Source organism: Coregonus lavaretus (genome assembly GCF_964263955.1).
Source record: "Coregonus lavaretus genome assembly, chromosome: 2".
Taxonomy (NCBI): Eukaryota; Metazoa; Chordata; class Actinopteri; order Salmoniformes; family Salmonidae; genus Coregonus; species Coregonus lavaretus.
In genome coordinates, this window is record NC_139989.1 from 15,860,623 (window position 1) to 15,876,572 (window position 15,950).

General features: G+C 43.7%; 1 protein-coding gene across 1 annotated transcript; it reads right to left on the reverse strand.

The window, feature by feature from the left end:
• Positions 1-11,988: 11,988 nt before the first annotated feature.
• Positions 11,989-15,648, reverse strand: LOC311148430 (dermatan-sulfate epimerase-like protein; the record flags this gene model as incomplete). Its single annotated transcript, XM_084185402.1, has 1 exon — positions 11,989-15,648. The coding sequence occupies one exon, from the start codon at positions 15,646-15,648 to the stop codon at positions 11,989-11,991; it is 3,660 nt and encodes a 1,219-aa protein (XP_084041528.1).
• Positions 15,649-15,950: the final 302 nt, after the last annotated feature.

A 15,950-nucleotide genomic window follows, 5' to 3' on the forward strand; every position in this document is an offset into this window, starting at 1 on the left:
TACACCTGTTGTATTCGGCGCATGCGGCGAATAAAATTTGATTTGATTTGATTTTACCTGTCATCGATATGCAACCACTGGGCAAGACCACTTGCATCCAATTTAGGGGAGGACGACGAAATTACTTCCAGAAAGTGCTTAACAAGATGGTATGACTTGGTTTGGCCTGCTGAACAACATCAAATATTGGGTGCATCTGATTGGAACGTAGCATTACGAATAGCTCAAATGACAGGTTGTGTAACCGACAAACTGAGAAACAAGTTCAATTCCCAGACAACTCATATTACCCTACACTGATAGTAGGTTTTAAAATAGGGCTAGAGTTAAACAGACAATATATCTGTCTCTCTAGATAGGCCTATGGTCTTGGGAGGGGTTCTTTGGGAGGATGTGTGGTAATTTATTGTAAATATGCCCCATGGCTGAGAAGCGACAAGATGAACACACATAAATATCATCTCAGTGAATATCCTTCCGATCTCCTGGTCACATTCTCATTAAGAGCCTGCTAAGCAGGTGGATAAAGCCAAACTTCTGGCAGCGTCAATCTATCTTAGGCCCTCCTGGTGGTGTTTTTTGTTCAAGTCGTTGAGGACAATTTAGCACTTCCTCTTTAAAAGCTATTACTACTGTCACCAGATCATCACTCTGTCTGTATGATGGTGCTGACACCTCTGTATGCCTCTATCACTTTCTCAAGGTCACCTCCTCTTTTTCTTTCATCCCACTGTCACATCTTCCTGACACCTTCACAAAAGCCTGAGTGTCCAGCTGTGTGAAGACATACATTTCGCTTGGACACCTACTACACTCTTAAAAATAAAGGTGCAAGTTGGAACCAAATAAGGTTCTTGAGAGCGATGCCATAGGGGAACCATTCCAGGTTCTCTGAAGAACCATAAACTCGATAGTTCTTTGAAGAACAATACAAAAATCCATAACCAGAAATGTTTCGGCCCTCCTGGACCGGAAATTAATAGCCCTGCTGTAGGGTTCTAAGCCTTATTTGCTTTTTTCCCAGGGCGCTTTTTAAATGATTTTTAGAGTTACCAGTACCACCCCCGACTGTGTTTGCTAGTGACAGAGACATGGTTGTTGCATTCATTCATTTTCAGTCCTGTGGCCTTCACCAAGTGAGCTCTGAACTGAATATGTTGTCATTAAAATGTAATTCTTTAAAGTGCAATATGTAACTTTTTGGGCGACCCTACCAAATTCACATAGAAATGTGTGTTATAGATACAGTGGGGGAAAAAAGTATTTAGTCAGCCACCAATTGTGCATGTTCTCCCACTTAAAAAGATGAGAGAGGCCTGTAATTCCAGAAAATCACATTGTTGGATTTTTAATGAATTTATTTGCAAATGGTGGAAAATAAGTATTTGGTCACCTACAAACAAGCAAGATTTCTGGCTCTCACAGACCTGTAACTTCTTCTTTAAGAGGCTCCTCTGTCCTCCACTCATTACCTGTATTAATGGCACCTGTTTGAACTTGTTATCAGTATAAAAGACACCTGTCCACAACCTCAAACAGTCACACTCCAAACTCCACTATGGCCAAGACCAAAGAGCTGTCAAAGGACACCAGAAACAAAATTGTAGACCTGCACCAGGCTGGGAAGACTGAATCTGCAATAGGTAAGCAGCTTGGTTTGAAGAAATCAGCTGTGGGAGCAATTATTAGGAAATGGAAGACATACAAGACCACTGATAATCTCCCTCGATCTGGGGCTCCACGCAAGATCTCACCCTGTGGGGTCAAAATGATCACAAGAACGGTGAGCAAAAATCCCAGAACCACACGAGGGGACCTAGTGAATGACCTGCAGAGAGCTGGGACCAAAGTAACAAAGCCTACCATCAGTAACACACTACGCCGCCAGGGACTCAAATCCTGCAGTGCAAGACGTGTCCCCCTGCTTCAGCCAGTACATGTCCAGGCCCGTCTGAAGTTTGCTAGAGTGCATTTGGATGATCCAGAAGAGGATTGGGAGAATGTCATATGGTCAGATGAAACCAAAATATAACTTTTTGGTAAAAACGCAACTCGTCGTGTTTGGAGAACAAAGAATGCTGAGTTGCATCCAAAGAACACCATACCTACTGTGAAGCATGGGGGTGGAAACATCATGCTTTGGGGCTGTTTTTCTGCAAAGGGACCAGGACGACTGATCCGTGTAAAGGAAAGAATGAATGGGGCCATGTATCGTGAGATTTTGAGTGAAAACCTCCTTCCATCAGCAAGGGCATTGAAGATGAAACGTGGCTGGGTCTTTCAGCATGACAATGATCCCAAACACACCGCCGGGGCAACGAAGGAGTGGCTTCGTAAGAAGCATTTCAAGGTCCTGGAGTGGCCTAGCCAGTCTCCAGATCTCAACCCCATATAAAATCTTTGGAGGGAGTTGAAAGTCCGTGTTGCCCAGCGACAGCCCCAAAACATCACTGCTCTAGAGGAGATCTGCATGGAGGAATGGGCCAAAATACCAGCAACAGTGTGTGAAAACCTTGTGAAGACTTACAGAAAACGTTTGACCTGTGTCATTGCCAACAAAGGGTATATAACAAAGTATTGAGGAACTTTTGTTATTGACCAAATACTTATTTTCTCATTTTGTCTGTCTTAGTTGACGTGTACCTATGATGAAAATTACAGGCCTCTCTCATCTTTTTAAGTGGGAGAACTTGCACAATTGGTGGCTGACTAAATACTTTTTTCCCCACTGTATGTCATTCTCATTGAAAGCAAGTCTAAGAAAAGGTAGTTGTTCTGTGCACTATTTCTATGCTTTCTGTTCTTAAGTTTTGTTTTTGCGTCTTTTACTTTCGGTTTTGTACACCAGCTTCAAACAGCTGAAAGTACAATATTTGGTTATGGAAAATAATGTATTTTTCACAGTGGTTTAGATGGTACAATGATTCTCTACACTATACCTGCTTGTTTTGTGAAATAAACTGAAATTAGGCGAACTATTAGAATTCAGATTTCTGCATAGTGCATCTTTAAGACAATACATACACTACATGACCAAACGTATGGGACACCTGCTCGTCGAACATCTCATTCCAAAATAATGGGCATTAATATGGAGTTGGTCCCCCCTTTGCTGCTATAACAGCCTCCACTCTTCTGGGAAGGTTTTCCACTAGATGTTGGAACATTGCTGTGGGGACTTGCTTCCATTTAGCCACAAGAGCATTAGTGAGGTCGGGCACTAATGTTCGATGGGGTTGAGGTCAGCGTTCTGTGCAGGCCAGTCAAGTTCTTCCACAACGTTCTCGACAAACCATTTCTGTATAGACCTCGCTTTGTGCACGGGGGCATTGTCATTCTGAAACAGGAAAGGGCCTTCCCCAAAATGTTGCCACAAAGTTGGAAGCACAGAATCATCAAGAATGTAATTGTATGCTATAGCGTTAAGATTTCCCTTCACTGGAACTAAGGGGCCTAGCCCGAACCATGATAAACAGCCCCAAACCATTATTCCTCCTCCACCAAACTGTACAGTTGGCACTATGCATTCGGGCAGGTAGTGTTCTCCTGGCATCCGCCAAACCCAGATTAGTCTGTTGGACTAGCAGATGGTGAAGCGTGATTCATCACTCCAGACAATGCGTTTCCACTGTTGCAGAGTCCAATAGCGGCAAGCTTTACACCACTCCAGCCGACGCTTGGCATTGCGCATGGTGATCTTAGGCCTGTGTGCGGCTGTTCGGCCATGGAAACCCATTCCATGAAGCTCCCAACAAACAGTTATTGTGCTGACGTTGCTTCCAGATGGCAGTTTGGAACTTGGTAGTGAATGTTGCAGACGATTTTTACTTGCTACGCGCTTCAGCACTCAGAGGTCCCATTCTGTGAGCTTTGTGTGGCCTACCACTTCGCGGCTGAACCGTTGCTGCTCCTAGATGTTTCCACTTCACAATAACAGCACTTACAGTTGCCAGGGCAGCTCTAGCAGGGCAGAAATTTGATGAACTGACTTGTTGGAAAGGTGGCATCCTATGACGGTGCCACATTGAAAGTCACTGAGCTCTTCAGTAAGGCCATTCTACTGTCAATGTTTGTCTATGGAGATTGCATGACTGTGTGCTCGATTTTATACACGTCAGCAACGGGTGTGGCTGAAATAGCCAAATCTACTAATTTGAAGGGTTGTCCACATACTTTTGCATATACAGTATAGTGTATTTCTTAAGGCCTTTTTTTGAGGGCCTAGTTTTACCCAATACAGTGGCCTGAAACTCATATTTTACAGGCCACATCACTTTGGCCACATTATGCTGGCTTGCAAAGTGATGTGTAATTCCTATTGGAATTCAGCCAGAGTGGGGGTTACCCAACATTTTGAATTTTTATTCACCCGTAACCTGCATTCAGAATGACTGCTAGGGTTGGGTAGACTAAGATATGAGACTACCTTAAACATTTAAACTGGAACAACCATTTCAGTAACGGGTTCAATAAATCAAAGTAACAGATTGGAATAGTTTAGAAAAATGTATGTTATTTATATTTGAGTAGCATGAGATTGATAAATTAATCAATGTAAATGCAAGAACATAGATATTGAAACAAACTATTGAAAAATCAACCTGCAATTGTCACGGTTCTCAAAGACCGAACCCAGAAGCAGACCAGGACAAGGTGAGTTGAACGAATGAGAGTGTTTATTACAGATAAAAGATGCAGAATAGTCCAGGAGACGGAGCGGGTGGCGGAGATGAGTAGGTGGTGGTGAAGTGGCAGATGAACTGATGGCACGGCAGGGGTTGGGTGAAGGTTCTGGGAGAATGACTGTAGACAGAACAAACGGAGGTAAGTACAAGGCAGGTCAACAAGGTGCAAAAAACAACAAAACTAACGCTAGTACTCTGAGGCTGATACTCTGGCAACACATACTGTTTATGGCTAACGATCCGGCAGGGAATGGATGTCAGGTCAGAGCTTATGAAGGGTGATGATCAGGACCAGGTGTGCAGATCGCTGATGAGATGCAGGTGCGGGTAATCGGGAGATCTCCCGCCTAGCAACGTCGCCCGGCAACCAGGCAGGGAGCGTTCAAGAACCTTCAGGAACAGGAGATTCAGGGCAGAAAACTGGCAACACAGGCAGGAACCGACTCAGGACGCAGGGTTCATGACAGCAATAGAGTATGCTGGGGAATATAATTATGGGCGTGGTTTTGGTTCAACTCTGGTTATTTACACAAACACTGGGATTATTTTACTCCACTGAGTGTTAATTTAACTCTTTCCATTGTTAATTTAACTCTTGAATCAACACTGAAAAATCAACACTAGTTAACACTGGCCAATTTGATGTGTGCTATGAAAGGGACACATCTGCAGGCTTCTATACATTTCAAGAACCTTTTAGAATTCTGAAGAACCGTAGATGTCACATAAAGAACCCCACATTTAACACAAAGGTTATTTATTGGTCAAGTGTTCTCCAAGGAACCTTTAGAGCTGAGGAAGAACAATTTAAGAACCTAAATTGCACCTGCTTTGTACTTGACAAGTGGAAACCACAAAATGAAAAAGACAAATTCCCCAATGGCAGGTTCATAGATACACGTATGTGCTGAGGGGGATTGTCCTGGCCGCTTGTCTCTTTCGATATATATTTTTTTACTCATAATTTCTCACCACTCTTGCATACGGAGCCAGGGGACAAGAGAGATGGTGTCGGAGGAACAGAAGCAGATGACTGCAGAAATCGACCATCTGGCTTCTTCTGCTGCTGAATATAGCAGGGGAGTAGGGGAGAATGATGAACGTCCCTTCATCCCTCGTCTCTCACCAGCCTGGCTGTCAATGGCAGGACGTCTCTTTCACTATAAAATAGTGCTGTCACTAGACTTGTTTGGGACATGGCTGCATCCATTTAGATGAGCTTTGAAATGGATGCAGCATCTCCACCTGTCTTTATGAGTATGCCAAGTCCTGTCATGTGTAACCTTTGTTCACTGTCACCCAAGGATATTAGATACATTTTTCGAAGAATACAAAACAAAATGTGTTGTGGTCAGGGGGTTGTTTACTCTAGAATCAAGCATCTTCTCCAATGTGTATTCTATCCATTGGACCAGACAAACATCAGTTTGTATAGAAGACAGTGGTGTCTGGTCTACACAACAGTAAAGGTGTGTTTAAGGACATCTTGGAGTGCAAGTGCCCTTTTACTATAATCACATTTAGAAGGCCAAACACAGAACCAGCCTTGTCACTGCAAGAAACAATGCCCTTGTTAAAAGTTAAAAGTTTTTCCACAGAAAGTCACCACAGTGTCTCGAAAGTCGAGAAAAAGTAATCTTAAGCTGAAAAGTGCCTTTGCACCGCGCCAGAGGTGTAGATAGCACGAGCTGGGTGGGAGGGTTAGAGGATGGATAAGAGAAAGTCTATGGTACTGTATAATGATTGGCTTATCTGAAAAACTCATAGGGCAAGGATTCCTCTGCCACTCTGGTCTCCTGTCAATTTCTTATCAGGCAAAGTACCCTTTCGCAGTATCCTCGAGACAGTGATATGAGGATATTCGAGGTGGTAGAAAAAACGTAATGACTCTTAAGCTTCCCATTGGTTATATCTAGCCTCTTTACAACATACTTTTTCGGTACTGCCAGTTCCACGGCTCAGTTGGTAGAGCATGGCACTTGCAACACCAGGATTGTGGGTTTGATTCCTGGGGCATCCCATACATAAAATGTATGCACGCGTGACTGTAATGAAAGCTTTAGATGTCACAGAGGCCATTATAGTTACTACATGTAAATAACACTAACGAGACATCAATGATTCATGTTTGAGCAAATCAATCCAGGATGGGGCTCCTCCGCAAGACAACATCATACCTTGTTTTCTCTGTCTGTCGGTCTCTGTTTGTCTCTCTCTGTCTCTCTCTCACTCTCTCACCAATACTATTGGTCTGACAACTCAACCATGATTGTTGTTTTAAAAGCCTTCAAATGTCTCCCAGACATGAAACCAGAGTGGCTGCCCGCCGTCGCCGTAGTAGCCGTGTGACAGCTCGTCGTTATGGTTTCCTGAACCCTCATAATGAAGGACTACTGAGTCTGTCATCCAAGAACGGCCTCTCCCCGTCCCGTCCCTTCTGTCTATCTGTTGGCTAGCCAGCTGGCCAGTTTCCCTCACTCCAGAAAAACAACACAAGCTCGGAGGTCTCGCTACTGTAGCATGGCAGGCCCTTAATGGGCAGAAACACCTCATTAGGTTACGCTATTGGCTCGTCCCGTTGAACAACTCCATTTCGACCAGAATGGGGTCAAGTCCAATTTAGGCTGACATTGTCATGTTGTGTAGTTAAATCAGTCAGTTGCCAGCACAGTAAATTCTTTCAGTTGAAAGCTTTTTTCATTTTCATTTCCAAACACGTCATCCTGCTTCGTTTGTGCTTGGTTAGCAATTGAGGACAAGCCACAACGGTTGAAACATGAGGAACAGTTCAGGCTTCAGACAGAGATACAGCAGCTCTGTTTCCTAGAGTCACAGAACTGCAGCTAGCCTGCAAGCTTCGCCAGCTACACAAACGAACGGAGCAAGAAAGAGGATTTAACACGACTGCACAGACAGACAGGTTAAGCTGACAGGCCGCTGACAGGAACTATAAGGTTTCACTTTCAAAATCAAAAAGTAATCAACTCTTAAAAGCATATAGGTCCTGATTCATATACCGCATGTGTATTGCTCCCAAGAAGAAACTGAATTTGTAAAGATATTTTTAATTACTTTAGAGTTAGAGACGCATTCATGATAGGAGGGTCAGAGCTACTGTAGGCTTTCAGGTTTCATGGGGAAAATACATTTCTCTATGGCTTTTAAATTGGTGATGCTCTCGGAATGTAAACAAATGGAAGGAAGGGACATTATGCTAATGAAGGCACTGAGTGGCCTCTTCCATTAGGGCTGTTGAGATAAAAGGCAAAGCGCTTTGAGCACAGCCACAAACACAAACACCATAGACAGGGATATGTAGTACTGTTTGTCCTCTTCACCAATTAGAGTGACAGTCATGTTCACGTTTAGACTCAAAAGCAACTCCGTGTCAACCATATTTAGATATGACTACAGTACAGAAAATAAAAAGCACTTTCTTTCAGATAGAAAAATATCAACATGCATTTTAGACTTTTATAACTGCTTACCAAAACATTATAATGTGCATCACCCTCTCTCTCTTTATATGAGCAATACTGTAATGTTCAGCTCAACTGAGTGGTGGTATGAATATAGTTGACATTTTTGTGCTATATCCTGTGTGATTCAGAGATCATGCCTGACTCCTGTGGTCTTATATTGATTAGTGACTGCCGCTCTGCTTTATTGGCATGAAGGATTCCATTTTCACCGCAGACGTGACTTGTCCTCAGGCGTAAATTGACAATGCCCCCTCATTTCCTCTCCAGTCAAGTCCCATTAATACCAATCGGAATGATCCATGCCGCCCCATATCCAAACAGAGAGCTGCTCACTCACTCTATCATCAGTGGGTAAATCTGAACAATGACAGTCGCCGAGGAGGAATCTGATGGCCGGGTATTATTCTGCCAAGGTGAAAGTGACCCATTGGGGACAATAGGTATGCCATCAGCTTTACACCTTGTCAATAGATAATGAACATTTAATTTAAAAAATACCTTTCTTGTCTCTGTATCCTCTGTACCCTTGTCTGTTCAAGGGCACCCATACAAAGATTTTGTTTGGTGTGGTTGTTAGTTTAGCTTTCTGTAACTTTCTAGCAAGTACGGTCTGCATGTGTAGGAGCATATTGCATCATGATTGCAAGGTGTCCCGATATCTTTTCCAACTGTCCATTATCTGGTTTTAATGCCCATTCTAAAATGCCCTTCTAGCCAATCAGAAACAAGCATTCAACAATGTTGTGAGACTATAATAATGGCTATAGTATCTCTCTATACTGTAGCACCCAGCTTTGCAAACACACTGTATAACAGTGCTCCAGCTCCCCACTAGAATAGTTCCTGACTGATGGCGGCTGCAGTAAAGGTTAATTAATGAGTGTTGGCAGGGCTGGTGGCTGCCAGGAGAGAGAGGACCCCCTGGGACCAATACTGGGCTGGTGGAGGATACGGAGGATACAGATAGCAAGGAGAAGAGTACAGCTATAGATGGTTACTCAGCTGAAATTGAGTCCCTCGACCGTTCCATTTGGTTAACCTCTGCTTAGTGTGATACAGTGGATCACTTACTCATACTATATTATAGGGCCGCAATCACATTATATCAGTGTATCTGGTCTCCTGGACTACTTTGAGATTTAATATGGTGAATAAGGTATGCCTTAGCCCACACAATACGAGCTGAAGATGAGCAGAACGCTTTTCAGTTATATTATTTATCACTGTCCTCACATTATTTCTCTGCAATCAGACATCAAACGATATTGCATAATATAATTTGGCTTGGTATAAACATGAGAGGATAGGTGTGGGAATTGAATGAGTCAGAAATAAATACCTTAGGGGTACTCCATCAAATAAGAACTGTTTGAGATACTGACTTGAGTTAGACAAGGAAGTAATTCCTTCTTATATAATATGCATAGTTGAACTAATTGGCTTTGATTTTGAATATCTAATTTCATTGGTTGACATTAAATGTTATTCCTTCGCTACTCACAATCAGCATCAAAACACTCTGTTTGGACTTTAATGTAAATCATAACTTATCTCAACATAGAGTATCAAAGTAAAAATATTCATTATATGGGAATATTTACTAGCATAATAATTGTAGTATTGCCTTGAATAAAATGGGGGGGGGGGGATTAATCAGCATAAGTACAATTAGGAATAGCTAACTTTGTTTGATAGCATTTACTATATATTTTAGTTTTATATATTAAGGTTGTTTCTTTAACATTATGAGTAGAAGGCTTTGCCAGTACCTGAGTGTCAGTAGAGGATGGAGTGTCATGGAGACAGTGAGAATAAGGAATGTTAGCGGGCTAACAACACAGCTCTAGTTAAGACATGTTTTATGTGGCTCAGAGTTCGTTAAGGCGAAGAGGTGACATGAGCATTTCTTTACAGGCTTTTAATGGCTGTTCCTTGTCATGCATGGCGCACATATAGGCAGTTAGGTTTCTGTCACCAATTTCCTAGAAAGAGCTATAATAGACCTTGATTACCATATATAGTGACGAAGCAGCCTCCGTTTTTGGAACTACAAAAGAGAACTACAAAGTGAATCAATTATGCAATGGATCAGAGCGATCACTGGTTGTCAATGTTCTGTATTTAAGAATTTGTTATTTTCTTTTACATTGTCTTATCATCCTGCTCTGGAGCCCACTAAACCAGATGTAGAGAAGTATGTTTGTAATTCAAGGCCACAGAAGCAAGGAAACACATCCCCACAAGCAAATACAAAACAGAGTTGGTAACAGGATTGCAACACCAAAGTGAGAGCATGGCTGCCAAGTCTACACACAGTCAAAGACCACAACATCAAACAGGTTTCCAAGCAGTCACAGGTTTCAGTGTTCAAAGTGGAAAACCAGGACAGTTTCTGGCTGAGAAAGGACTGATATTTCCGTATGATATGATATGCATTTCTTTACATACACAATGCTAGTTTTTGAGTGTGTATTTTTTCCATGTTGTTTAATATCCAATTATGTAAATGTATATTAAGCATAAAATAAAAAATTAAAAAGACTCATACATTTTGTCCACACTGGTGGCTTACAGAACAGAACATAACGACCCAGAAAACATCTAGACTCCCTTTAATACACACTTAATATTCATATCCAGTGGAGGCTGCTGTCTAGTGAACTGTTTAAGGACAAAGTCCTGAAAGATCATTAGATATCTGATTGAGCGCGACAAGAAATGGAAACTTGCATTGTTTGCATTTCCTCTAGGGCCTAGTGAAGATAACGCAGCAATAGAAACAGAGGACGGAGCCCCAGTTATGGCGTTTTGCAGATTAATATGGGTAGCTGGGGGGATGCTTTGGAATAGCTCAGACTAAAACTGTGTCAGGGCTGTCGTTTAGCCCAGTTTGATCTCTATGGAGCTGACCTTCTTAGGAGTTAACTCAATGGATGCCATGAAAGGGTTAAACATCATGTCATGCTCATGGTATTCATTTCCATATTCATTTGTTATAACCTTTGGGGTATGTGTGTTTGTAACAAGCCATTGATTTCCTTTTCCTCCAGAAAACCAACAACCTAAAATTACCATTTGAATAATTACTTCAACTTGATTCTAAAGGCTTGTACACAGTCTTTCACAAATTTTCTGAGGGAATCCCTGCAATGTGCTAAACCATTAACATGTCATGACATCTTTGAACTTCAAATAAAATTCCTTGATGGCATATTTGTCTAACATAAAACATTTCCAGTATACATTTATATGAAAATACAGTCCACAATATTCATATACATATTTATATAAGCACTAGGAACACATTATTCATATATATATATATTTAAAAACAATTAAGCACTTGGAACATACTGTATTTCTAAGCTCCAAACAGCTTTACAAAAATAATCTGTTTAGACTTTGCAGTTTTTTGGGAGACTTTTTAAGAGAAAACTGTAAGACATCAAAGGATGGAAATCTCACTCCAACAAAGAGTGTTTAAAGTAATTGTCCAGGGATAATAGGGAGAAAACACAATCAAATACTTTCACTTTTTAAGCTCCCCTTCAACTAATTTTAATGTAAAACATCCCTCACTTGCAAACACAAGGTATCATGTGCCCACATATAATGTAACAGAGTAAAACCCAGAACACAGTTAAATAATAGGGCTTAAATAATTGTTTTTGTCCCGTGTTACTACTTGCCATCAGTGATTCAGTGATGATATCACTTCCATTACCGGTCAGTGCAAAATACAACATTAGAGATGATCAAAGTAAAAGATTTGCAGCTACAAACAAGACTTCATATCAGCTGACCTGCAGCAGTAACGTTAACTAGCTGATAAATCTGGAGTACCCAAGTCTTTTCATGACCACCCCACATGTGTCCTCTATCAGTCTGATGTCCTTGCGAGGCATGTTCTGCCTCCATATGTTAATGTTGGCTGGTGATATGTCCCCCTCGTACATCAGGTTGTACAAGTTTGTGGAGGTGGTGAACATGAGCTGGTTGAGGGCTGCCGGTGTGACCGGCACCCCCAGAAACGTGTGGATCCTTTCACCTGTCTCCTGGGGGAAAGTGACTATGTCCTCAAACCGCACCTGGAGGTAGGCCTCTGCCTGGAGGCTCCCACCGACCCGGAGCACTGCGGAAGTGTGTGCCAGCCACAGGTGAGCCAGCATGAGGACAGCGCTGGCCTCCGAGTGGGACAGGAGCCTCCGGATCATTCTGAACTCAGGGGCTGAGGCTGGGCACGTGTCCCTTGTACTGCTACTGCTACCGTCCTCCTTGAATATCAGGGACAGGTGTTGAGGAATGTTCTTAAGGGAGTAAAAGCTGGGCTTACTGTTATAGAGCATGAGATAGATCCACGCCCGGGGGTCTCTGACTACATTGATGGCCCTCAGGGACGGGCCCACCACCTCCTGAATGAAGGGGAGTTTGAGCCCCCAGCTTCCACTCCTCATGTTGAGGACCACGCGGGCATTGGGGTACTCACTGACGTGGCGCCTCATCTCCCTGACATACTCAGCATCCCGGTCAAGGCTGCCCCTCATCTTGCCCCTCAGCTCCGCAGCAGGCTCCTTCCTCCTGGTCCTCTTCCTCCTGTCACTGCCGGGGCCTGGGGCTCTCTGGGGCAGCTTGGCCCTGCTACTCTCCACTAGCTGTATGTTCTGCAGGTGCAGCTTGGTGTTGTGGACCAGAGAGTGCAGCCAGCCCTGGATGATTTTAAAGCGTCCACGCAGGGCGTCCGTTCTGGACCACTCACAGGCATCGACCAGCGAGTCAAATTCGAACTCGGTCTCTGGAATGTCTACGTGCTCCGTGGGGACCCGTATGTAAACAAAGTCGGAGCTGTTGTCAAAAAGGTGCTTAAGTATTTCCGATCCAGAGCCAGGCAGGGTCGTTATGACAACAGTTGGCAGGGGAAAGTGATGCTGATCATAAAGTCTGATTTGTTTGCTGACCTCTGGGTCAGTGCTGACACCTTTCCATTTGACCCCACAGAGGAGTTGATCGCAGGTGTTCGACATGAACAACAACGCAGCTATCCACAGTATGAGCACTGAGAGCAGAGCATAGCGCATCAGTCTACTGAAGCACACATAGAACTTTCTCTGCAGGGTCAAAAAAACAATAGCACCACAAAGTATCACCCCCGCTATTACATTGACTGTGAATCCAAAATCAAACAGCTGACTGTCCACTGTGGTTTGTTTCGGAACCAGTTGAGTCCCCAGGCCATATCGAATGATCTGATGTCTGTCCTCCATTTTGGCATAACCCCCAAATCCTAAATAACTTAATCTTGTTCCTATGTCTTTATAGTTTGTTACAATGGAAACTATTTTCTCTGTGTTGTTTATAACTAGAGATAGCCTGACACCATTTTTGCTATTGTCCAGAAATCGACAGTTGGACACTTTGACATAAGGTCCATGCATCACATAGGCCACTCGGCTTACTGTGCCCCTCATGGGGAAAGTGACGTTAACATACTGTGTCCACCTCTTTTTGAACTCTGCAGCCTGCTCGGCCTCCTGTATCCTAGTATCTGGGCTGAGACCCTGACTGTCAAACCAGAACATTTTATAATGAGCGTCCCACACATCCATCAACGCCCCATTATACTTGTCCATGAATTTATAGGGGACATATTTAAAGTCGATGTCGAGGTTGTGGAAGAACGCACTCTGCGAGGTGATGGGCGAATCGTCCAACTTCTCGACATGGTCCAGTACTAGCAAGGTTTGGGAGTTGAGCAGCACCAGGGCCCTGTACACACTCCTTAACCGCATGGCTGGAGAATAAGCTGGGGCTGCCTCCCCGCTTACAAACATAGTGTCTCTATGGGAGGAGGCAGCGACCAGCTCCCCAGCAGCATCCCCCACCCCTTCATCTGTCCAGCGCAGCCACTTAGCACACTCCCCCAGCTGGCCCTCCCATGGGGCATTACACTGGCTGCTGGGAGAGGGGCCGAACACAAGCACATTGTTCAGATAACTGTACTTAGGCCCGTAAAGTGCTTCAGACACAAATACCTGTCCGTTAGGGGCAAAAGTGAAGGAGTTTTGGTCCGGGTGCTCGTGGCCTGGGTTGAAGCTATTCCAGCCGTCCAGCCATGAATAGGGCTTTGCATGAACAATGTCATACACGGCACGGCCACCCAGCTTCCCGGATTTAAAGGAGACAAATGTGTTGCCCTGACCGTTGGGCAGCCCGGCTCCGTACGTCACCACACCCCAGTTGGAGAAAATATGCATCCTGGCTTTGCCAAAGCCATGGGGAGGTTGTGGCGTGAGATGGACATTGTACCAGATGTACTCAGTGTGAAGGGTAGTCCAGCGCTGGGCAGAGGACTGGCCCATGGGACCGTCCTTGGGCCTGTGCTTTCTAATCTGCTGGGCTAGCCAGTTCCCAGTGCCGTTTCTTATAACAAATGTGTCTAGGAACACCAGCTGGCTCTCTGGGCCGTAGAACCAGTTGTAGTTGGAGTCGGCGATGCCCACAGTCCTCTGAAAGCCGGGCAGCAGAGTTGCATAGTAGAACCAGAAGTGTTCCAGCAGCCAGTTGTTCTGTGTGTTGTCAATGTTGAAATGACGTTGCGCTAAGAAAACATACTGCGTGATCGACTTGGCCGTGTAGCTCCCGTATGCCACGCCCTCATCTAGTGACCCGTCCACAATGTGGTTTAGGAGAAACATGGTCTTCTCCATATAATTGACTGACACCTGTTTCCAGACCATTGTTTCTGGGTCTTCATGGGTGCCGACCACAATAGCCCCAGTCAAGATGGCTAATATATTAGTGGTTTGATGATTTTGGAGATACTGCTTCCCCCAACCCCTATACTTAGATGTCTCAAACAGTTCCTCTGTCTCAGAGCGAATTCTCCTGAGGTAAACATCCCGTCGGTCCTCGTCCAGGAACGAGTAAATAAAGTCATATGCGGTGGCAAACCCAGTAAGTGAGTGTGCCATGGGCACCTCATCATTGGGAGCACTGGTCACCTTCCAGTCCGGGTAATCTGCCATTCTATCCATAAACTTGATGAGAAACTGCAGGGCACCTGAGTCCTCTGGGCACAGCAGGCAATACAGAGCAAGGGGGGGTAGGTTGTTCCCATAAATCTCATTCCACTTGCTAGTAAACTCCTCATGTTTTGCAGGGGGCATGTAAAGGGGCACATTGGACAGCATGGTCAGGACCGCTGCCCTGATTACTTTGAAAATGTGGCTGTGTGTGCTGGAGGATCTTTGCCTCATAAGCTGTACATCTACTTGGTTGAAATACAGGTTGGGATGAGAATCGGTAGATTGAAGTTTTCGATGCTCTGATGCTTTGCCCTGGGTGAGTTTGAGTGGCACCAAATCATCCGTAAAAATATATTTTTCTGACGCGTTGAATACACCCGAAAAAGCCATTCCCACTGCCAAGAGTGCCAGTAAAAATATATAGCACCCTATCCACTTTTTTGCCATGGTCCAAGACATTTTGTTGTTGTTTTGTTTATATTATCATCTATTTTTTAAGCTGAATGGCAAATTATTTTCCTTTGTGATAACAAGTTCAAGTATTTTTCAAAAACTTCTGAAATGTATTTTGGAGACATATTCAAATATATATGAGATGTGTTTTCAATCTCACATTCTATAAAAAAAAAAAAAAAACGACAGACTATATTCTTTCACAATAAAACAACATGTATTCTACAATACCAGTCCGCGTGAATAATTGCCAGGAGGCGAGTGCTTGACAGCACTAATGTTCAGCCTAATGTATAGGCTACTCCAGT